The sequence below is a fragment of the Procambarus clarkii genome, chromosome 66, assembly GCF_040958095.1.
Source record: "Procambarus clarkii isolate CNS0578487 chromosome 66, FALCON_Pclarkii_2.0, whole genome shotgun sequence".
NCBI classification, from domain to species: Eukaryota; Metazoa; Arthropoda; class Malacostraca; order Decapoda; family Cambaridae; genus Procambarus; species Procambarus clarkii.
This window is the reverse complement of record NC_091215.1, coordinates 24779678-24803071: the sequence shown is the minus strand read 5'-3', so window position 1 is coordinate 24803071 and position 23394 is coordinate 24779678. Positions and strand designations below refer to the sequence as shown.

The 23394-nt window shown below is 39.1% G+C and overlaps 1 protein-coding gene across 2 annotated transcripts in view; it reads left to right on the top strand.

Annotated features, from left to right (window-relative positions):
- The first annotated feature begins 4020 nt into the window (after window positions 1–4020).
- LOC123769271 (Helicase with zinc finger) overlaps window positions 4021–23394 on the top strand; it is a 35942-nt gene continuing 16568 nt past the window's right edge. The window contains exons 1-8 of one of the 2 annotated variants that reach the window (XM_045760357.2): window positions 4021–4152; window positions 5413–5572; window positions 8967–9965; window positions 13542–14475; window positions 16170–16446; window positions 16540–16646; window positions 20939–21038; window positions 22627–22753. In XM_045760357.2, coding sequence (XP_045616313.1) covers window positions 9312–9965; window positions 13542–14475; window positions 16170–16446; window positions 16540–16646; window positions 20939–21038; window positions 22627–22753 — 2199 coding nt within the window. In that variant the 5' untranslated portion in view covers window positions 4021–4152; window positions 5413–5572; window positions 8967–9311. Of the gene's footprint in view, window positions 4153–5412; window positions 5573–8966; window positions 9966–13541; window positions 14476–16169; window positions 16447–16518; window positions 16647–20938; window positions 21039–22626; window positions 22754–23394 lie in introns of both variants that reach the window. The other variant, XM_045760355.2, reaches the window with a different exon arrangement.

Sequence of the window (23394 nt, the reverse complement as noted above, 5' to 3'; positions counted from 1 at the left end):
TTTGGGTGGCTTAATCTTTATCAATCAATCTTCTCTGTTTAGTCTGTAGGCCACATAAGACACATTTATGATGCAGTGCAGAAGGTGTGTGTGGAGGACTGACACTTGGTAGGTAACAGGCAGGCGAGTATGGGTGATCGGGAGAGTATGACATCATGAATACATAGTGGCAAATTATGATAGAATTTCTGAAAAGTTTGTGAACATTTAATACATAATGTTTTATATTATTAGAAAAACCGATATAATTTAAACTCCAGTTAGTAAGATACCTGTATTGCAAGATTCCCCAAGTATCTGGCCTCTAACCTCAAATAGTCATTCTACTAGTGTGTGTGTGTGCACGAGCACACGTTTTAGAGTGGTAAAGAATTGGAACAAGCTAAGTAAGAAGGTTACTTGAAATATACAGGCAAAATGTGACCCATGGCCGTTTTTACTAATTGGCATATTTTTGGTATAAAGTGTCGTAATTTCAAACTCCAAGTATGTGCAATAAGCCAGAATTCAGCTAAAAATAACATCGAGTCAGATTTCCGATATTTTGAAAACAGCAGGTCAATTTGGGTAAAATTTGACCTAGCGCCGTTTTCACTAATAGGCATATTTTCAATATAAAAAAATAGTAATTTCAAACTCCAAATATGTACAATGAGCCAGAATTCGGTTCAAAACTAACGCTCAAGAGTCAGATTTCCGATATTTTGAAAACTGCAAAGAAATATGGGCAATATCTGACCCTTCGTCATTTTCACTAATTGGCATATTTTTCTGTATAAAAAGTCGTAATTTAAAACTTCAGATGTGTGCAATGAGCTAGAATTCGGCTAAAAATTAACGCTCAAGAGTCATATTTCCGATATTTTGAAAATTTCAAGCCAATTTTTGCAAATCTGTCTAATCATCGTTTTTACTATTTAGCATATTTTCGGTATAAAAAGTCGTAATTTAAAACTCTAAATATGTGCAATGATCTACAATTTGGCTAAAAAATAACGCTCAAAGGTTATATTTCGGACATTTCCGATATTTTGAAAACCAGGTTAATTTGGGTAGAATCGAACCAATCGTCAGTTTCAATAAATGGCTCAGTTCCTGAACCGATTATGTGCCTCTGTAATCCTTTACGCCACCGCAAACGGGATGAGTATGGGGGGTATAATAAAGAAAGAAATTGAAGAAGAATCAATAAATGGCATATTTTCGGTATAAAAAGTCATTGTTTAAAAACTCCAAATACGGGCAATCACCCTGAATTCTGCTCCAAAATAACGATCGAGAATCATATATCCGATAGGCATCGTTGGGTTAGGTCTGGTCTCGTCAGGTAATGTGGGGTGAGGTTAGATTAATGATATAATATAACGTTACATCGAAGACTAACATTCACACAGCACCGCTCCTCTGCCAGGTAAGTCCACTACGGGCTCACCATAGCCCGTGCTACTTGCCTCGCTCCTGTGCCAGGTAAGTTACGGGCTCACCATAGCCCGTGCTACTTGGAACTTGTTCCGTTGTTGTTGTTAAAGATTTAGCTACTCAGGTCGAAGTGTCCATGTAGCACGGGCTATGGTGAGCCCGTAATTGAGTTTGGTTATACATGATAACCTTTTTCCTGTGATATTTGGGTCTAAGTTTAAAATGGAGGAGAGGACTTCTCCTTTTTCCCTGCTTATTTATCGCTTCTGTTTTAGTGCGATAAATAATAAGTTTTAATCTTGTTTTATTAACATTATCTTGGTGGCGGATGTAGATGCAGAATGCTCACTAATGAGTCCCATTCCTCAACAGCTTTTCTAATCATTGTAGTCGCGGTGGAATGTACATCTAATGCAGCTGCTGTCGTTGGATTAATGTTGAGTTTGATGCGCAGGGCTTCAGTAGCTTCACATTCCAATAAGTAGTGCAATAGTGGCGCCTCTGCTTCAGTTTCACAGATGTGACACTTTTTAACTATTGGGTTCATTACCTCCCAGCAGCACTTGTAACCAAGTCTGAGTCTGTGTATGGCTACTGCAATACTACTTGTTCCGAGTAACTAAATCTATAACAACAACAACAGACTAACATTACAGGCTATTCGTGCCCGTGCCACCTCTTAGGTGACTTAACTTTCACTCAATTAATCAATCAATCAATAATAACATAAGTTACAGCCCCGCTCCCACGGGAGACATCTCCCGTCACGCAGGGTGTAGTCGCACCTCCACAGATCTCCAGTATCAGCTCTTGATACTGGTAATGGCTCAAAAGGGCCACCACTTACGGGCTATTCATGCCCGTGCCAGCTTTAGGGTGGCTTAATCTTCAACAATCATCCCCGCTCCTATGACAGGTAAGTCCACTACTCGCTCACCATAGCCCGTGCTACATGGAACTTTTTGTTCCGATCGAGTAGGTGATTCTAAAACAATAATGAAGAATAACACTGTGATGTGGTACGAACAAGCCACTGAGTTCTCCTCTTTCAAGCCTGGCAAAAAGATATCCAGAGACATTGCAGTAGCCTTGGTTGGTCGGTTGGACAGACTCAGACTTGGTTACAAGTGCTGGGAAGAAATAAACCCAATAGTTAAAGTGTCATATCTGTGGAACAGATTCAGAGGCACCACTATTGCATTACTTATTGGAATGTGAAGCAACTGAAGCCTTGTACATCAAACTCAACATTAATCCAACGTCAGCAGCTGCATTAGATGCAAAATTCACAGCGACTACAATGGTTAGAAAAGCAGTTGAAGAATGGGACACACTAGTGAACACTGTGCATCTATTATCCGCTACCAAGATAATGTTATTAAAAGACTAAATCCTGACTAAATAAGCAATTTCATCTATCCTTCATTATAACTATACGCTGTGAAGGATAGATGAAATTGTTTATGTAATAATCTAAGATGAGGTCTGATAAAGACCTTTTGTGCCCTCTGTAATGCTTTTTGCGCTACCGCTCACAGGATGACCTGAGTACCTACTCACCGCTAAGTGAACAGAACCATTAGGTGAAAGGAAATGCGCCTGATCATTTCTGTCCCGCCCGAGATTCTCGATTGTGCGTCAAGAACGATAACCTGGTGGTTATCTTGAAATGATTTCGGGGCTTGGCGTCCCCACGGCCCGGTCCTCAACCAGGCCTCCTTTTCGTTACACATCCCCAGGAAGCAGCCCGTAGCAGCTGCCTAACTCCTAGGTATTTATTTACCGCTAGGTGAACAAGGGCATCAGGGTGAAAGAAACTGTGCCCATTTGTTTCCCCCTCCGCCGGGGATCGAACTCGTAACCTTAGGACTACGAATCCTGAGCGCTGTCCACTTAGCCGCCAGGCCCCCCTAATGGTAGAAATTAATTTGAATTATATATATATATATATATATATATATATATATATATATATATATATATATATATATATATATATATTTATATATATATTTGGTGCATAAAAGTTCAAAACTAATTATTTTAATTTGATTTGATTCGTATTAGGTTTTAGGCCTAATAATCGCCCTAGGGTTAATGCCACCACACCTATACATATATTACTGACCAACCAGCAAGTACTGTATATAATTGAGTTACAAACATAGTTCAAAAATATCAAGGTAAACCTCGTTCTGTATATATCCCTGTGATATATTATTGTATTATATCATTGTATTATATCATATAATTTTTTTTTAACATTTATTAGTCTAAAAAATGAATATAATACAAATTGAAGAATATAAAATATAGATATATATATTGCGGAACAGAGGTTATTACATGTGATGTTAAAGATGATGAATTAATGCAAGGGTTAAGGAGCAACAATGCTATGGTACATATATATGAATGGATCTTCCATAGCACTGTTGTTGGTTACCTTGGTAAAACATGCCACCCTAAACACGGAGACCACATACTTCACCACTTGCAACCTGATCAGCCACTCGTATTTCCATAATTATCAGACACAGTTAATATATATTGATTTAGAAAAAGGTGGCTAGAAAATGTATTGTATGTTACTTAGTAAAAGTTCAAGAGATTTAGGTTTTCCATACTTGCCTACTCGATTCATTTAGCAGCCATGATTGTTTATGTTGAGAGTGTTGGAGGTTTACCGTGACCGCCTCGACACGTTGTTTATGCTGTGTTTGCTTCCCTTCTGTAAGTTACTCCATTATCTCGCCTAGATTAATTAGTCCATCACTATAAGTTTTATTTCACTACCAAATATCAATGAGGTATCTGTTTCCCATGTAATCAGCCTTGATCAAATTAGAGAAAGGATATTACACTAGTTTTTCCTGTGTAATATTACGAGGAGCAGAATATTAACGAAAGGTGTAGCAAAATGTAAATAAGATGATAAGATAGGTGCAAGGAACAGCGTGAGTCTGTCTTGAGAGAAAGGAAAAGGGTTTTCCTCTGGTGTAGGCTAAGTGTTTTAGGGAGTGTTCTGTAGCATTCATTAGTGAAGTGTTCCGTGCTTTCCCTCTGGTGTACCTTGCCACGGGTACGAAGTGGTAGCTTGTTAAACCTACCTAAAAAACCTACACTGCCTACTACTGTACTACCTAAGGTAGCCTGTTAAACCTAGCTTACCCAACACTGCCTACTACTACCAAAGGTAGCCTGTTAAACCTTCCCTACCCAACACTGCCTATTACTCCCTAAGGTAGCTTGTAAAACCTACTCTTCCCAACACCTCAAAACCTACACCACAAAACTTCTAGTCAGTTCTTGTCCCAGAATTGGGAAACATCACATTTCATCTCTTATTTCTCTTCTTAGGTGTCTACCAGTCTATAAGCTTAGACTTGGAGTATGCTATATCTGTCTGAAAGGAAAAAGCTAAGAATTATTAAATTTAAACAACCTTAGCTCAATAATTGAAAAATATTTTTCCTTATGATTCTTGTAAGTGTGTCCCGGTTGTATATTCGGGTTCGTTCGTGACACAATCTAGAATTATAGGTTTGATTCCCGGGCAGGTCAGAAATGGTTGAGCACATTTCCTTTCATTTAGCAATGAATAGGTACTCAGGAGTGTGTCAGCTTGTTGTGGGATTGTATCCTGGGTGGGGTCAATAATTTGGCCTGGGAGGGATACCTCGATAAAAGCTATATGTGTATGAACACACACTGGCTGCCTGCTTCCTGACACAATGAGTTATTAATTAATTATAAGAAAACAATGTTCTTTCCATGATAATTGAATAATAGTCCGAATACAATTAAATATGTTCTTAAAACAAAGGATATTATGATCCATGCCAAACAAAAAATTTCAATAGATTTTGGATAGGGTATTTTGCAACCCATTGCCCAGGTTTGTTCAGGTATGTTGAGACAGTACAGTATACGAAATGACAACAGTGTTTCCAACACTTGATCATATATCTAGTTAAGTATTTTTTTTTTCAGATCACACTGAAGATAAGAGTCCTGTGTTGTAAGGATTAAGCTTGGAAAAGGTGGAGAATGGTCGATCTTGATCTGTAGCCGTGGCGGTCAGAAGGATGAGTCTCGTGCTGCTTGTTGCTGGCCAAGGATCATCCCTTTTGACCACCAGCATGACACCACCGTGAGTCTGCTAAAGTTTGTTGTTGTCTCCACCATGTATCATTGGGGCAATTTAACCATTGCAATTCATCACAATCTTGTGTACAAATTAATATCTCTAAGTTATCAGTAGAGTCACCTGAACCTGCATATTTGTCAAGATAATATAGTTGTGCATGTTTTAAACATAATATTTTCCTCAGTGTTACTGTGCTAAGTACAATACATATTTATGTAATCAGTTGCTTATACAGTTGAGTTGCCTGGGCTGCTGCTTGTATGTATATTTTAGGTGCACATGTATGAGTATTAGAGTGATTAAAACTAAGGCCTTTGAGTAAATAAGAAAAGCTTCTAAATGTGTTAAACTTTTGCTTCTTGACCCTTAAATTGCTTGTAAATATTTTGCTACTACAGTATAACCTTAGTGCACTTAAAAAGGAAAATCAAATTTTGTTTTCTTCCTACTGTATATTGTAGAAACCAGGCGGCATGGCAGATTGTTAAAAATTATACCATCGAAAAGTATGGGTGCATTCAGTACTCCTAAGATAAGAATACTATAAACATTATGAGTCCAAAGCTTTGCATCACCCTCCTGCTAAATATAAGGAGCATAAATAAATAGCCAACTTTTTTTGGTATTCAAGAGAGAACTTGATAAACCTCCTCAAAAGGTAATGAATCCACTGGGATGTGGAGGACCTCAGTAATTTCATATCCCTGTCCTGTTATCTTTTTCCCCAGGAAATGACAGGATTAGTTTTAGGCTGCGTGTGAATCAGGGTGATGGCTAGCTGAAGCCTCGAGTGACCTGAGCCTCATTTTAATAACTGTTAAATACAATATTGCTGGTGTATTTGCATGGGGCAACGATAGTTTAGCTTGTTATCTTTGCGTCCCTAATTCTTTCAAGTAGACTTTTGTTTTGTTTCATTTATACTTTTCTGGTGAGGAATTTTTTTTTTCCAAGTTTTGGGTAGATCTCGTAGAGAGAGCTAAATTCTGGTCCTGACTTCCAGTAGGAAAGGGTGGGTCTCAGAGGCTTGGTACATATTCTTAAGTCATGGCTGTTCCAGTGCTTAGGAAACTGTAGAGGGCCCTCCCAGAAAAGAGGTATTTCATTACATTTGATGCTTTATTACCTATATACACATTTCTTAGTATTTGCTCCATTGTCATCCTACAATTAAAAAAACCATACACACATGCCCAAAAATCAAAGTGAACAAATAAAATGAAATGTAACTCCATTAACTTAATAATTTAAAAATAACCAATTTTGAATAGAACCATGCTCTGAATTATGGAAAAATTAACTTAATATTTCTTCAGCAGGTTTCTGTTAGATATCTTTCATAATTTAGTATGATTTTGGCATAAATTACTGTATGTACAAAGCATTCCTGGAGTTTCTGTGGTTTTGTCCCATGCATTGGTATAGACACTATTGGTTTTTAATTATCAATGTCCTGATATCAGTGACTGTGCTATAATGAAAGGAAATAATATTAGTGTGAGATTAAAGGAAGGATTAAGAGATACTGTAGCTCTGACACATGGAAATCAAACCTCTGTACGGAAAGGCAAAGAAGTGCTCAAGAATTCAAACAGAGGATTTTTTTTTTTTTTTTTTAAGAAAAGCAGTTGATATAAGTATGAGGAGTTATAGGAGAGATATGGTATGAGTGAGAGGGGGTGAGGGAGTGAAATGTTGTAAGGTGGAGTAAGTAGAATGCCAGAGATTTGTTTAACCGAGAAACAATGGGCAGAGTTTCTTTCACCCTGATGCCCTTGTTACCTAGCAGTAAATAGGTACCTGGGAATTAGTCAGCTGTCACGGGCTGCTTTCTGGGGGTGGAGGCCTGGTCGAGGACCGGGCCGCGGGGACACTAAGCCTCGAAATCATCTCGAGATAACCTCAAGAATCTCAAGATAGCCCCCTAACTACTGTAGCAGCCTATTTCAGTGCATTATCTTTTTTTTTTTTGACATTGCTAATTAGCATCTAGGAAGCATGAAAATTAAAGTAAAAAGTCTTTACCTATTATAGTTTAGCTGTAGTGGCCCAGAGAATTTGCATTTTTCAGTAAAAATGATGGGTGCTGCTTTAGAGTGTGGTCTACCGCAGTATCTGTGGTCTATGCTGTATAATGACCTGACTTGTTTACCAAGAACTCAGCAGATGTTGTAGTTTAGGTTAGGTTAGGTTGAGGTAGACCGCACACTAGGAGTGTAAATGACCAGGTAGACTGCACGCTAAATTGGCTCCAAATGAAGTGCCTCACAGGAATAATGTTGTCAATTTATTTTCATTGTTTCTTATTTTGTTTATTTACTTTTTCTATGCTAACATATTGTATTGAAGCATCAATAGTGATGTTCATTCAGTATAACTTAGAAAATATTTTTTTTATAAAAAATATAGATATTTTTTTGTTTTTATTAAAATATGGCAACTGATTGGCAGTGGTCTCTAGTGCTAAATGACACTTCCCTAGATTGTGTGGGGCTTTTTTAAAATGGCCATCTTAAACCATCTCCAGGCAACTGTAGCATTGAAATTGATTGGAGTAGTTTAAGGGTTAATGAGATGAGCTTACAAAAGTGAAATAAAGGGGGATCATTTGGAAGAGGAAAATGACCGGTTTGCCTTATTGCATCATTCAGTAATCATTATACACCCTCTACTGTACTCACTATGCAACTCTGTATGCTGAGGTATGTTGACCTAGGGATATCTGTCTTGATAACCTACAATTGAAACATATCTAGTTGTGTTTTAAGAATCTCTATAGTATTGTTTGTACAGTATTTAGATCTGCTTGTTGTAGGGAGCTGGGATACTTCTTAATCAATATGATTGAAGCATGTTTAGTTGCACACTACAGAGTCATATTTATGTAATTTTGTTGCATGTACAGTATTTAGGATGCTATTTGTACGTGTTAAATAACATTGAGAAACATTTATGATATTATTAAACTGGAATGGAATGAAGTGACTTTGCTTTTGTTTTGAAAAGTTTTTAATCAAAATTAATGGACAAGGTGTTGAGCAGGTCTGGACATGTTCATTGGTTCTGTGATAGATGTACTGTACACTTAATTAAGACATTTTGATAAGTAGGAAATTATTCTACAGGTTAGGTTGAGGGAACCTGTTAAAGAATGATAACCTGTTAATTATGAGAATAATTATGAGAACCTGTTAATTATTTATGAGAATATAGAAATGTTATTCATGCAATAAATTCTGAAATATATCTAGTTTAATCTGGTGGCTTTTCTCCAAGATGTAAACCTAAAGTATGGTATTTGTTTTTATGACTAAATTAACATACTAAATATAATTTATTATCCATATATTAATATACCACATAAACAAAAGTATTTATGTTTAGTTTTTTATTGCAGATGTTGGCAGACTGGATATGGACGAAACATATTAATGCGAAAAAAGAAGAAAAATGAGTGGTGCTCTTCGTTTACTACATATTGTTCTGCAATTCCATACTGTTTACCCCTTCCTTTGCTGCCGCTGTATTGTTTAATCTGCTACGCATTGGTCCTTCACTTCTGGAATATTTTATCTGTGTTGTAAACTGTTTGTGCTTATCCAGAAAATTATTTAAGAATTACACCATTCCGAGAGAATTATATGGTATATCTTAAAAATTCATTGTTGTTTCTTTCTTTTATGAAGATTACAACTGTAGATTTATAACTTAGTGAATTAAATTATTTCTTTTGCTGGTTTAAATGAGAAAAGTTAAACTTAAAATGGAAAAATTAAAGAATTGCCATTTAGATTCTCCAAGTGAGCAAGCTTCTAATATAGCAAATACATCAAAACAAAAGTGGAAAAAAAAGAAAAAGGAAACTCATAGAGACATGCAAGGAATTCGGCAAAAATCCAGAAGTCCAAAATCCGATGTGGAAAGAGAAATGGCATTAGAAACATTAGTAAAGTGTGACAAGCCAATATCACCAAATATGAAGGGTCATATAAGGACAGACAAGTCTCCTCCAACCCGTCTTCACTGTTCTTATTGCAATGTTTACTTCAACACCAAGGTGGAGCTTCAAACACATTGCCGAAGTCAGGATCATCAGACCACCATCATGTCAGATGAAGGTCGAGACTGGACTCACCGACCACCACCACGAGGATTGAGTGCAGAAGAATACACGCTGTGTACTACTTATAAGGATACACACACTTGCCGTTTAGGGGATCAGTGTATTGAAGCTCATAGTGATGCCGAGCTTGTTGAGTGGCAGGAGCGCTTTGAGTATCGGGCTATGAAACTTGAACGAGCGAGGGAAAAACAGTTACATGGTGCTTCCTATGCTGATCAGCTTCTGGAGAGGCTGTCACAGACCCAGCATCATGACACATTACTTTGTGAGAAGGTAAGGTACAGTATTATGATGCAAAATCTTGTAACATTAAAATATTTTTATCTTATGGCAGGAAAACATTCTTTCTAGGGTCTTGTACTCTATTAAGCCCTTCTAGATACAGTGCAAGACATCTAAATATAAATATTTATATATTGCTAAATATTTATATTTATATTCTTTGGGTAATAAAGCTATTATCATATGTTGGTTTTAGGTACAATATCATCACCTAGTTTTTATGCAAATGACGTAATTTTCTTTTTATAAATGAGGTTATCTGGTATTACAAAACCCAGCATTGAATGTAATGAAGCGATTCTTTCTGGATGAGTCTACTGCCTCTCTGAAGCTTTTTGCCCCATTTTCACGAACTGGACCATATACGACACATCCTTCCATTGGCTCTGTGAGAGGTTTGATCACCACAAAACTCTCCTCGGGTCTAACGGCTGAGTGGATAGTGTTGGGGATTCGTAGTCCTAAGGTTCCGGGTTCGATCCCCGGCGGAGGTGGAAACAAATGGGCAGAGTTTCTTTCACCCTGATGACCTTGTTCACCTAGCAGTAAATAGGTACCTGGGAATTAGACAGCTGCTACGGGCTGCTTCCTGGGGATGTGTAACAAAAAAGGAGGCATGGTTGAGGACCGGGCTGCGGGGGGGGACGCTAAGCCCCAAAATCATTTCAAGATAACCTCAAGATAACCCCAAGGTGTACCTCTGTATGTCAGTTTGTAACTGGTGCCTTCCCTCCTATGTGGTTCTATTCTCTGATCAGAAAGCCATTTATTGGTTGGATTTTGGCTGGATTGGTTGAGGGTGGGGTTCATTTACCTCTTACCCCTGGTTCAGCTGTTGCTCCAGGCATTTGCTGGATTGGAGTCTTACAAAGGGAGGGTGATCCTTCTGGCTCTTTGGTGGCTGGTTCAGCCTTGATTTCTGGCTCTTAGTGCCCAGTGTCCAAATTGAGGCATTTTTCCTTGGCTACACCTCTTTCAGGAGATCAGTCTGGTGCTGGTTTGAAGTCCTCCTCAGCTCTTTGTATCTGGACTTTCTGATTCATCTTTATTGCCATCTTTGTGGTGAGCAGGTGTCTGGGTTAATGGTGTTCCACCTGCATGTGTTGTTGAGGTGGCAGTTTGAGGTGGCTTGGGTGTTCATTTCACCTCTTCCTTGTCTTTTATCACTTTAGTTTCTGTTCAGGTTGGGTTTTCTTTTCTTTCCTGGTTGTTTCTTGACCAGCATCTCATGCTGAATGCTGTCACTTCTTGTTTCTTGGTGTTCACTGATTTTTGTTAGTTAGGTAAATTAATCTTAGATATTCCACACATTGTGTAAATTAAAGTGAAACAGCAAACACACAAATCCTCTAACACAGTAATCACAGCTCACTCTACAGTCCACAGATCAAATGACTTCTCACAAGACAATCTCCTGATATTCATGAAACACAAATGACTTGGATATTTGTATTTTATTACTTACCTTTTGCTTGCAAAATATCTTTTCATAAGGACAAAATATTTATTTCTTATTGTATCTCTTAATTATTTTTCTGTTGGGAACCCCCTACGGCTCCCCAGAGCTTACTGGGTTGATATATATGTATTAGACTGCGGCGTCAGTTGATTGGAGTTCTTGCTTACTGGGGACCACAAGCCAGAACCTGCCCCCCCTTCCCTCAGAGAGGCACAAGGAGCAATGGCCTTTGGAAACCCGCCATATCTTTGGAAGCATTCCATGTCTGCCATCGACTGGAGTCTGGCACCCAGAAAGGTAGGTGTAACAAAACAAACCTCACATAATAAAGATTGCTACCTAATCCAAACAGGGAGGCAGAGCTCCCAAACTAAAACAAGCAAATGTCACTAACGCCGCCGCACTGATTGTTTACGCAGCCCCCTCCCCTTGGGGTGTATGCAGCATGCAGGGGGGGAGACTGCGCGGACGATCGGCGTGACAGCGTTAGTGATGTTTGCTTGTTTTAGTTTGGGAGTTTTGTGTATCTGTCAGGGTTTTGGTAGCGATTTTTACCATGTGGAGTTTGTTTTGTTACGTCTACCTTTCTGGGTGCCAGACCCTGGTCAATGGCAGACATGAAATGCTTCCAAACACATGGGGGTTTCCATAGACCATTGCTCTTCGAGCCTCTCTGAGGGGGGCCAGGTTCTGGCTCTTGGTCCTCGGTAGGCAAGACCTCGAATCAACTGATGCCACGGTTTAATACATACTTATCAGCTCAGGAAGCCTCTGGGGCTCGCCCAGAAAATGGCTTTTAATTACATTCAACACTGATTTTTTGACACTCAAGCAGAGAGGTACTAGTTACTTTGATCAGACACACTTTAAGGGTTAATGAGAACATTACTAAAAGGTTGTTCTCCTGTCTCATTGAAGAAAATGTTGTACTTAATGGATTGCATGATAAAACGTATATTGATTCATCTTTGTATGTTGCTTACAAGGTCCTTTCTAGGGGGAGCCCCTTGAGGCTTCCTTATGCTATTACACTGATTCAGTGTAATACTACTAAGTGCCATCAGTCACTGAATTTTTATTGGCCTACCGGGGACCACGAGCCCGAACCTGACCCCCTCAGAGAGGCACGGGGAACAGCAGCCTATGAACACTTTACATTTAAAATTATTCATGTCTGCCACAATTCTAGGGAAGGCACCCAGAAAGTCTGGGTGTTAAATGTAATGAAATGTCAGTTTCTGGGTGAGCCTCAGAGGCTTCCTGACACCCTCTTTTCCCCAGGTCATCTGCGTGTTGTATCATTTTATAACTGACCGATGTGGTGCCCGGCTGACCCAGGGCAGTTCCTCCTCCCCCCCTAGCGAGAAGGAAGGGTGGAGCAAACTAGCAGAGGGGCTAATTTCACAAAATATTGGTTGTTTTCATTGTTGGGGAATGCTTTTCGCAATTTTTGGGGCTGTGGTCTCATTTTTAACTATGCAGTGGTCTGGTTTGATTTACCTATCTTTCTAGGTGCCTTCCCTAGGTGTTGGCAACGATGATAACCTTTAAATGTAAAGTGATCATAGACCGTCACTTCCTGCTCTTCTCTGAGGAGACCAGGTTCTGGCTCATGGACTCCGGTTGGCAAATAGATCTCCGCGACTTATGGCACCAAGTTGTATGGCACTGATCAGTGTATGATAGCTTCAGGGAACCTCCTGGGCTCACCCAGAAACTAGTGTTTCATTACATTCAATGCTGTTTTTTTTTTGTTTTTTTTAATATTTGCTCCTTAAAAAAAGAAGACATGTAAAACTTTATCATCATATATTAAGAACTGTGAAACTTATATTTTTGTTGCCATGAATATTTTAATTATTTACTCAGTATTTTTTGCCTATAATTTTCTCCAAGTGCTCTGGGTTTGGGACATTTGACATTCTTATAACAAGCAATATTCACTGTATTATCTTACATAAAATAATGGGTAAGAGTTTATATCATGTGCAATGTTATTTCCAGGTTTGGGTATGAGACATAATTAGTGAGTGCTTCCGATTGGCTCAGAAGATATGACACAGCGTGCATTAATGTTTAATAATTTTGCATATATTTTTTCTTTAAAGAGTGAAGGCATCATAACAAACATGAGTATGGAGCCCAATCTGCGTGTGTCACAGAAGCCGAGCAGCCATGAGTGGGTCATCAGCCTGCACCCTCTAACACCCATGCGTGTTGTGTCTTTACTTCATGATGCTCACCGAACACACTTCATAATTTCTGAAGTAACTCACATAGTTAATCATCGTCACATTCACAAATCTTATGAACCGGAGAATAACCAGGAGTGGATAAACACCGATGCAGAAGCTTCGATTTATCAAGAGCAGTCAGTTCACGAATATAAAGTCACTATTAGCTTTAAAACTATGATATATGGAACATTTAGGCAAGCAGTTATCTTTGATTTTGGCAGTGAACCAGTGCTTATGCAAAGGTTGTGTGTGGATGTCATTCCTGTTGAAGATCTCAGTGCCCTGGAGGAAACCAAACGCACAATCCTTACCAGAAGTGAAAGATGGTGTGAAGAGAACGTTGAAATTATTCCATTTGATCCCAAACCTCATGAATTAAGTGATCATGATAAGAGTATTTTGGCTGCATATCCAGCTCCTACAAATGAAAATTTTGTTTTGACCCAGACTTCAATGGAAAAATTCCCAACAAAAAGTAACTACCAGAGCAGGTTACACGATCTACTAAATATCGAAGAATTAGCTCAGTTTGACTTAGTTGCGAGGTTTAACATTAAAACAACACTCCAGATTACTAGTAGTTATTTGCTTTTGCCATCAACTGCAGCTACTGCAAAGTACTCTCGACCAGGAGAATTGTTTGGAAAATTAGAAGTGTCTTCAGAGATCTCTGAAGATTCTCATCATGGACGGCTTGTTCTCTCAAATTGTAGTACTATTCTTGTGGCTCCTGTTATGGATAACCCAAAACCTGGTGGTAAAGAAATTTTAAATAGCTCATCAATGTCATCAGAATCTGAGAAAGGTTAGTATAATTATTTATAGCATTGCCAGTGTCATGATGCATTAACTAACCAGGATTATCAAAATTTTGTCTCCAATAGGGGGAATACTTAGGTATGCTTCATAGTATCATAATTGTTTTCAGTATAACTGGAACTAGCAAATGTAAAATTGAGAGTAATTTAATTGAATGACAATATTACCAATGTCCTGAATTTAACAAGTTTTGAACAAAAAACATTTCTTTCTCTTCTAAGAGACGTGTTGTCTGCCTCTACCATATAATCCTCTTATTTCTCCCTTGTACACCCTTGACAGGCTTTTTGCTGCCATGTTTATACCATCTAAGTATAATAAACTTCACTTGCTCCCCCAACTCCTCTTTCATTCATTCTCTCCTCTCTTCATACCATATTTCAAATACTTTCTCATTGTTATACCCATCCCATATACTTATTTTTTCTTAATGCTCATTTCCACTGCTTGTCCTCTTGTGCATGCTGCCCCTTTCCATTCCCAAGTTTAATTTTCTATGTCAGGTATCCTGTTTTTCATTCTTATTTTCTAACATTCCTTCCTTTAATATTATACTAATCACCTCATTTACCACTTCACCCACTAATTACTCTCATTTAACTTTTCATACTAGAAATGTACTTATGTGTTGGTATCAGCCTGTTTGTGCAGCATTGTTATTGGACAAATTTCACCCTATACTTTGTTTTTATTACACAGGTGGGTACAGGGGACAATGAGTTCTGACTCCTATGTCTACCTGTGTAAGTAAAAAGTTACTGATCCCAATTCTGCAGAAATAAGCCAGGCTGATACCGATACATTAGTTTGTCTTTAATTCCTTTGTTTTCAAATCAACGTGTATTTATATGCAACCTCTACTCAAAGAAAGTACTGTATTTGATTAAAGCAAACCTCTCTCTGAACACACATCCCTCAATAAATCTATTCTCATATGCACCCCAAGCATATATATCCATCAGCATAATAGCTTTCCTACCATTATGTAACTCCCATAAACTTTCAGTTGATTCCAAAATGTTCCATCACATTCTTTAACATTCACCTCACAGATCTATCTTGTTTATTATTACTCTCATCCATCTTATTTAAACCTATCAATTTGCAAGATTTTCTACTTTAAATAAATAGACTGGTTGGTATAATGTTAATTTATTTCTACTGTTTAGCATATTATTTATTATATAGAGAAACTTAAAAAGAAAAACAAAATGAGATGTTTAAATTTATTGCTAGTGTGATGTTATTTTATACTGAAGTCACACCTGTTGAGATAGAAGTTATTACTCATGTGATGTATATTATTCATTACATTTTAATATGAAGGACGAAACATTTGTTGGGGGTGGCGACTCTCTTTTCTTTTTTTTTCTTCAATGTTTTTTTTATATAGTATCTTTGTTATTTAAAGTGAAGTAAAGGAAATGTTATTAGCAATATTAATGGGGAATATTAATGACATGGAGGAGGGATAATTAGAGAAATTACAAATACAGCATGCAAGCAGAAAGGTAAGGGAATAAGGCTTTGAACAGGAATGTGTATTGAATTTATAGTACAGTATCTAACCATATTGACTGGTGTGATGTTTTGCACAATAAATTATAACATTGACAGTGGATTTATTAAATAAATATGATAAATATTTTATTTTATTGTATATTTTCCTTTTCTGTACAGCTGAAGGTGGGGGTAGAGAGATTATGAAAGCAAAACGTCGAATTTATGAAGTCCTCATTGAAGATAAAACAAAAAAGGAAATATACCTTAGATTTTCTGAATCTGCTGTTGCTGCCCTTCGTCTTAGTGACGACGAGGAGGTGACAGTGGAAGTTCAATTCCAATTGAATCGTCTGCCATTGTGTGAAATGCACGCAGCTCTAGATCGTCTCCCATCTTTGGATATGATATTTCCAGATGTCACCCTAGAACCTGCAATTCCATGGAGTCCTATCAAGTAAGTAGACCAAACAGTATGGTTTCATGTTTATTTATTTATTACAGTTATGGCTTATTGTTGAATTTATAGTGATATGTGTTGTTCCCACAGGCAATGGGGAGAGAGTCTGGATGCCAAATTGAACCCCAAGCAGAAGGAGGCTCTTGTAGCAATTACTGCACCTATTGGACTTGTTCTGCCTCCTATACTAATAATTGGTTAGTATAAATATTTTACTTTGATGTTTTAAATGTGTGTGTGTGTACTATATTTTATACTTAACAAATATTTATATATATATATAAATTATAATAAAAATCTATGTACATTATTTTATAAAGCAAAACAAAACATAAAAGGAAAGGGAACATGGAAACTGCATTGGAGGGGAGATCAATGATTCTACCACGAATCTTCTCTATTTTCCTTACATTTTTCTTCACTTGAGAAAGGAGTTGAAAAATTAGCTATCCAAAGTTAATTTTTACAGTTTTATCTGGTCTTATGCTAAGAGTTGCATTTCGTTGACTCTTGTTAACACTGTCAAAGGCAGAGTTTGAATGATTACAAAGTTTCTTGCTGCATGATTTATACCTGGGGATGAGGTGAAGATGAACCATCTACTTACAGATCCATTGGGCCGCTCCTCCTCCTGTGGGTGTTTGGGGGTGGTGGGGCAGGCTTCTTCCATGTCTGTCTATCGGGTCATATTGGAGTGGGTTCACTTGGGCGTGGTCGAAATGACTTCGTCCCTCAAGTGGGTTTCCCGCTTTTTTTCAGTTCTAAAACGGGACTGTGTGGATCTGCGGTTCATTCTGGACTTGTCCTGTCCGAACAGTTGGATTCTTTGAACTTCCTTTTAGATGACTACTTTGTTCTATGTCCGGCTTCTTCTCGAGCTGGGAACTTGTATGATAATCCTGGACCTCAAGGATGTGTATTTGCACTTTCCTATTCATCCGGGGTCCAGGGATTGGCTAGGTTTCATGGTCGAGCGTCAGGCTTACCGCTTTCATTGTCTTCCATTCAGCTTGAATCTGGCACCTCATGTGTTCACATGTTTCACTCGGGTTGTGGAGGCCCGTCTTCCTCTGCTAGGGATTTGGGATCTGGCCTACCTCGACGAATGGTTGGTATGGGCTCCCAACCAGTCTGCTCTTCTGCTGGCCAGGGAAGTGGTTCTTTCCCAGCTTGCAAGGTTCAGGTTCCTGGTGAATTGGTGGAAGTCCCATCTGGTTCCATCTCGGGCTCGGACTTGGCTAGGGCCTCATGTGGGATTCTCGGGCTACGTCCATTTCTCTTCCTCCTGTGGCTTTGCTCCATTGTCTGTTGTTTCTGAGTGGGACCCGGGTCACTTGGCGGTTGCTCGAGCAGTTGTGCGGGAGACTGAACTTTTCCTTGCTGGTTTTCCTGCTGGGCAGCTATTCTGGTATCTTTGGGGCAGCCTCCTTTCGCCAATCTAGGGATAGCTGGGTTTGACCTCTGGGGTCCTTGTGTCAGTTGCTGCATTTCCGGCTTCCTCCTCGTGTTTTTCGGGGTTTGGTGCCTTGGTGCCTTCCCCTTCCCTTGTTTGATGTGTTCACGGACACCTCGTCTCTCGGCTGGGGTTTTGTGACTAACTCTCACCAGGCCGACTAGGGGCATAAAGGCACTTGTGTCCTTCCGTTGGGCTTAGCACAGTGTGGGAGTTTGTGGCGTATTCTGTTGCCTCAGGGTCTCGGTGATTCAACTCCATTGGGACTGCTCTCCTGTGGTTCATTGTTTCAACAGGGGAGGGTCTCCTGTGGTTCATTGTTTCAACAGGGGAGGGTCTCTGCGGTTGGTGGCTCTTTGTGGCTGGTCGCTTCGGGTAGCTCTTTTGCTGAGTTCTCGGGGTTTAGCTCTCCACGCCGTTCACATACAGGGGGTGTCTGACGGCCTGTCTCACTTCACTCCTCTTTCAACGGACTGACTGTTGACGCCGATTCCTTCCTTTGGCTTTGTCGGATATTTGGAGGCCCAGAGGTGGACCTCTTCGTGTTGGCTTGGTCCCAGCACCTCCTAGTATACATGGCACTGTTCCCTAACTGCAAGGCCTTTGCGGTAGATGCTTTCCGGCAGGACTGGTCAAGGTGGGGTTTTTTGTACCTTCATCCCCCAGTCCAGCTGTTGCTTCGGGTTCTGGCACTGCTCGAATCCTTTTGGGGAAAGTGGTTCTCCTGGTCCCATGGTGGCCAGCCCAGCCTTAGTTTCAAACGCTGCTTGCAAAGTGTCTGAACCCGAAGATTTTTCTGCGGCTTCGCCTTTTTCAACAGGTTGGGCTGGCGAGATACCTCGCTGGTTTGGCTTACTCTTCCGCACCTTTAGTCTGGCTAGCGGAGGGGAAGGCACTAATGAGCAGGCGCACTATTTGGATGACGAGTTGCTTGTTTCATTGTTTTCTATTGGGGGAGTTCTTTGGCTCTGGATGGACATAGGATGTAATTTTAACCAGTTAGAGGTTTGTAATGGTTCACCTGCATTTCTGGTGGTATCCCCAGTTGATGGCAGTTGATAACGTATTGAAAAATAGAGAAAAAGAATTAAATAAAATAATGAAGTAATGAGTGAGGGTTTGGGGTGAGGGAGGTAGAGAGGTGGGAGGGGTAAGAAGTACTGGGAATAGCGAGGAATGGTCAGTTGAAAGGGAAAGTTTTGAAGCGAGGAGGAGGAGGAGGAGGAGAGAGAGTAGGAAGTAGAAATGGTAGAAGGGCAGATAGGTAGAGGTAGAAAAGTAGATAAGTAGAGGTAGAAAGGGCTGCCACCATCCATCCTAAGTCATTATATACACGACAAGGACTGGAACTTGTCTGTATCAAAAAATTACCCAAGAAGTTCATGTACCATTTACTCATGAAGTTCATGGGGGGCCTCGTAGCCTGGTGGATAGCGCGCAGGACTCGTAATTCTGTGGCGCGGGTTCGATTCCCACACGAGGCAGAAACAAATGGGCAAAGTTTCTTTCACCCTGAATGCCCCTGTTACCTAGCAGTAAATAGGTACCTGGGAGTTAGTCAGCTGTCACGGGCTGCTTCCTGGGGGTGGAGGCCTGGTCGAGGACCGGGCCGCGGGGACACTAAAGCCCCGAAATCATCTCAAGATAACCTCAAGATAACCAACTCATATAAAATCATAAAATCAATAAACTCGGAGGCTCTCTCGCCTCAACTCACAAAGCTCTAGGAAACAAAATTAAAGACAATTTAAATAATAAATTCATCAATTATATTTAACATGATAAGTATCATAATTCAAGCAATCGAACTTAAGGTTTACTATGTCAGGATTACTATACAATGTGAGTCATTACACAAGGCATTGAGGACACTACAACTGTCTGCCCCTGATAATCCCACAACACCTAATGGTTGGAAAACACGAACTAGGTCTCCTTAATGTTCACTCACCAAGGACTGAGGCTAAGTAGAATAGAGGGGAGGGGGGGGGTCTACAGTTGACAGGTAGATTCCCCCCGTCCGGCTGACAGCCTATCTCGTCTGCTGTCTGCTGATGCGCTAGTCTGCAGATCCTATGCTATGCTCTGTTCTGCTTTGCTCACGAATGTACAGTTCCCTGAATATTTATGGGGAATACCTGGAGCTAGCTCCGCCTACTAAGTAGATAGCCCCAGGCCATCTACCAAGCCACGCCTTAACCGACAGCTGGTTTGAAATACACACCCTGCTACCTGTCTGCAATTACTGGCTTAGCAGAGGCAAGGTCAAGTCACCCGACCTGACCCTTGGTCGACTTGTGGTCATTAACTCCTCTAGGTGTGATTTCTTTAATGGCTACAGGCCGACAGACTAGCGCCTCTCAAAATCTTGTCTGGCTAACGCATGTTGTATATACATATTAAATATCAAAACACCGTTATAGTGTTACAACATGACAAACTCTAGATATAGAGAGCTCAAATGGCCACTGCTTCCTTCGCCTCTCTGAGGGGGCCAGGTTCTGTCTCCTGGGCCTTGGTAGGCACTTGAACTCCAAGGATTGATGGCACCAAACTAATATGGCACATGTCAGTTTGATAGATTCAGGGAGTCTCTGGGACTTGCCCGGAAAATGGAGTTTCACTCCATTTTTCCGAGTGAAAAACCCAGCATAACACTCGATGCTGGGTTTTTCACCGCTATGTTCTCAAACCTTAGTGACTGAATATTGACTATGTCAAGCACAACATTCTGCTTACATCATCTTATCTTTTCTGTTTCTTTAGTAATTTATTTCATTGTGTCTGCTTGTAATAGAAATTTCACATATTTAGATCTTATTTGCTTTTCATTATTTCAATGATTTCTTTACCAAACACACATTTTATTTTGGACCGTATTAAATTTTCTTAAATGTTTGCACTGCATAACCTACAAAGTTTCTATCTTTGTGTTTTTATGTGTTTTGTTGTGTTATTTTATTAAACAAGTTAATTTTGGTATACAAGTATATATTGTGTATAAGTTAACTGTTATTGCTTGGTATCCTCACACAGGGCCTTACGGAACAGGAAAAACCTACACATTGGCACAGGGTATCAAACAAATTCTACAAGAGGCAGGCTCTCGCATCCTCATCTGTACACACTCCAACAGGTTAGAGCCTTAACTGTGAAGGAGATAATAAAAACTAAATACTACAATTTGGTGATGGATCTAATGTGCAAATAAAATATATGCTATGAATTTTCCAACAATATCCAAAGTCAATTGAAGATTCATTTACCATATATACTTTTAAGGATCATATAAATAAATAAATAAATCTAGTTTAGTTATTTTTAATTAAGTACTGTATATAAATTACAGTTGACCTGGTTAAAAATAAGAAAATAAGGCTTGGCGTGTAGATGACAAGCTGCTTTCTGAGCAAGGCACTTGGTTTCCCCATTAAGCAACATCTTACTCTCAAACAAGCATGATCAAGCCAAGCCAGTGGATGGTTATGTCTCACTGTAGCAGGGATCCTTTCAAACTCACTTTTCAGTTGCTGTACTGAGGTACTAGAGAGTCTTATTCACTACCACAGTTATTTATGAAAGGACATTCATAAAAGCTACAAATAAATTTCCCTTTGATTCTCAGCCTCCATTTGATCTGATAAGGTGACTACCTGTATTATTGAGACAAATTTTAATTTTAAACTTTTGTTAAGTATGCTAATGGGTTTTAAAGATTTGGTCTCTTTGAAGATTACTATTTATTAAGTGTTATCATAGTTGCTGGCTGTTGGCTCTTTAGAGGAGAAAAAATCACAAGAAATATGATCACCACATAGACAAGGTGGACAAAGGCAGTCTAAAATTAGAGGAAGGACGACAGTGACATTGGTGAAAGCTGTATGTGCAATTTGAGTTGTATTTGTGTTAGGAAATTCTTTCAGACTGTATGGGCAATCAGTGAGTGGCATGCATTATAAGGCAAGTGTTGTTGATGCCAATTCTATACACAACTTCAAGCAAAGAATGGCATGAGTTTGGATGTCACTGCCACATTATCACTGACATGTTAGTACTGTACTGATAAGTAAGCACATCACAAGATAAATACAAGGTAAACAGTGGCATAATGAGAGGAGTATTTATACAAGTTATAATGCATCAGTGTGAAGGTCAAGTTTCTTATACCATGTAAGCTATGTAGAGCAAGATGTACAGTTGAAGGTGCAATCAGTAAATAAGAGTAACAATCAGTAACATAATATCTCATACATCCAGACAAATAATTAATTAAATCACACGGAAATTAATGCTAATATTGGTAACATAATGTACTGATCAAAAGTTTGCATAATTTAACTCATAAATTTAGCTTCTTCACATTAGAATAGTACAACCATTAATTACTATAGTTGTAATAGATGCAAGTTATTCTTACCAGAATGAATGAGATGTGGCTAGCTAAATTCTACATATATGACCTATTAACGCTAATGTTTATTATGTAACCTATAGGAGTTTAACTAGATGTGTGATACCAGTATCATAATTTTGTAGTGATGCCATTCTGCTCTTGTACCCTCATGTCTTTATGTTGCATCTATGATTGTAGTTAGCATAATATGTCTGAAAGTGTGTAAATCTCCTCATATTTTTTAATTATGAATTATCAAGATAATTCACCAAGGTGATCTTATGTTTAGTGGTTGTTTTGTTGATTTTACAAAATATGTTATCCATTACAGTGCTGCTGATTTATACATCAAAGAATATCTTCACCCATATGTGATGGCAGGACATGAAGAAGCGAAACCCTTACGCATTTATTATCGCAATCGTTGGGTTACAACTGTCCATCCAGATGTTCAGAAGGTGGCTATTCATCTCATAATGAAGTTCTCCATAATTATAATTAATAATATATCTTTCTCAGAATCTGTTTTAAATTTCAAGCAATTCCAATTGTACTTTCAATCTGAAATTATGTCAAGAGTATTAAAGCAGAATACATGACTTACTGAAAAGAACAGATAACTTGAGATCATAATAATGTAGCCAGTAAGTAAAATAAAGTATTTAATTAAACAATCCCTGGTAGAGAAGGATATATAAATGTTTGGAATATTAAAAACAGTACGTGGAACCTTTCAAAGCTTCCACCCCATAGAAGCTTCCCTTAGCTTAAAGCACTGAGTGCAAGTGGATGCATGTAATTGCCAGGTTACTGATTAACTTTCTTGCCACATAGGAACAAGTGTCATTGCCAATTGTTTTCCCTTCTTGCCATACCTGCCATACTCCCTGACGAGATCATTCACACGAATGCCACGCTCGTGCTTTGCCTTAGGAGGCCTGGTTGACGACCGGGCCGCGGGAACACTAAGCCCCGGAAGCACCCCAAGGTAACCTTCTGAATGGGCAAAGAGCATGTGGAGATCAGAAATCACTCCACAACTGAGGGAAATTTTTGCAAAAGGTACTTAGATCAAAACAGGATATTCAACTTCTTTGGT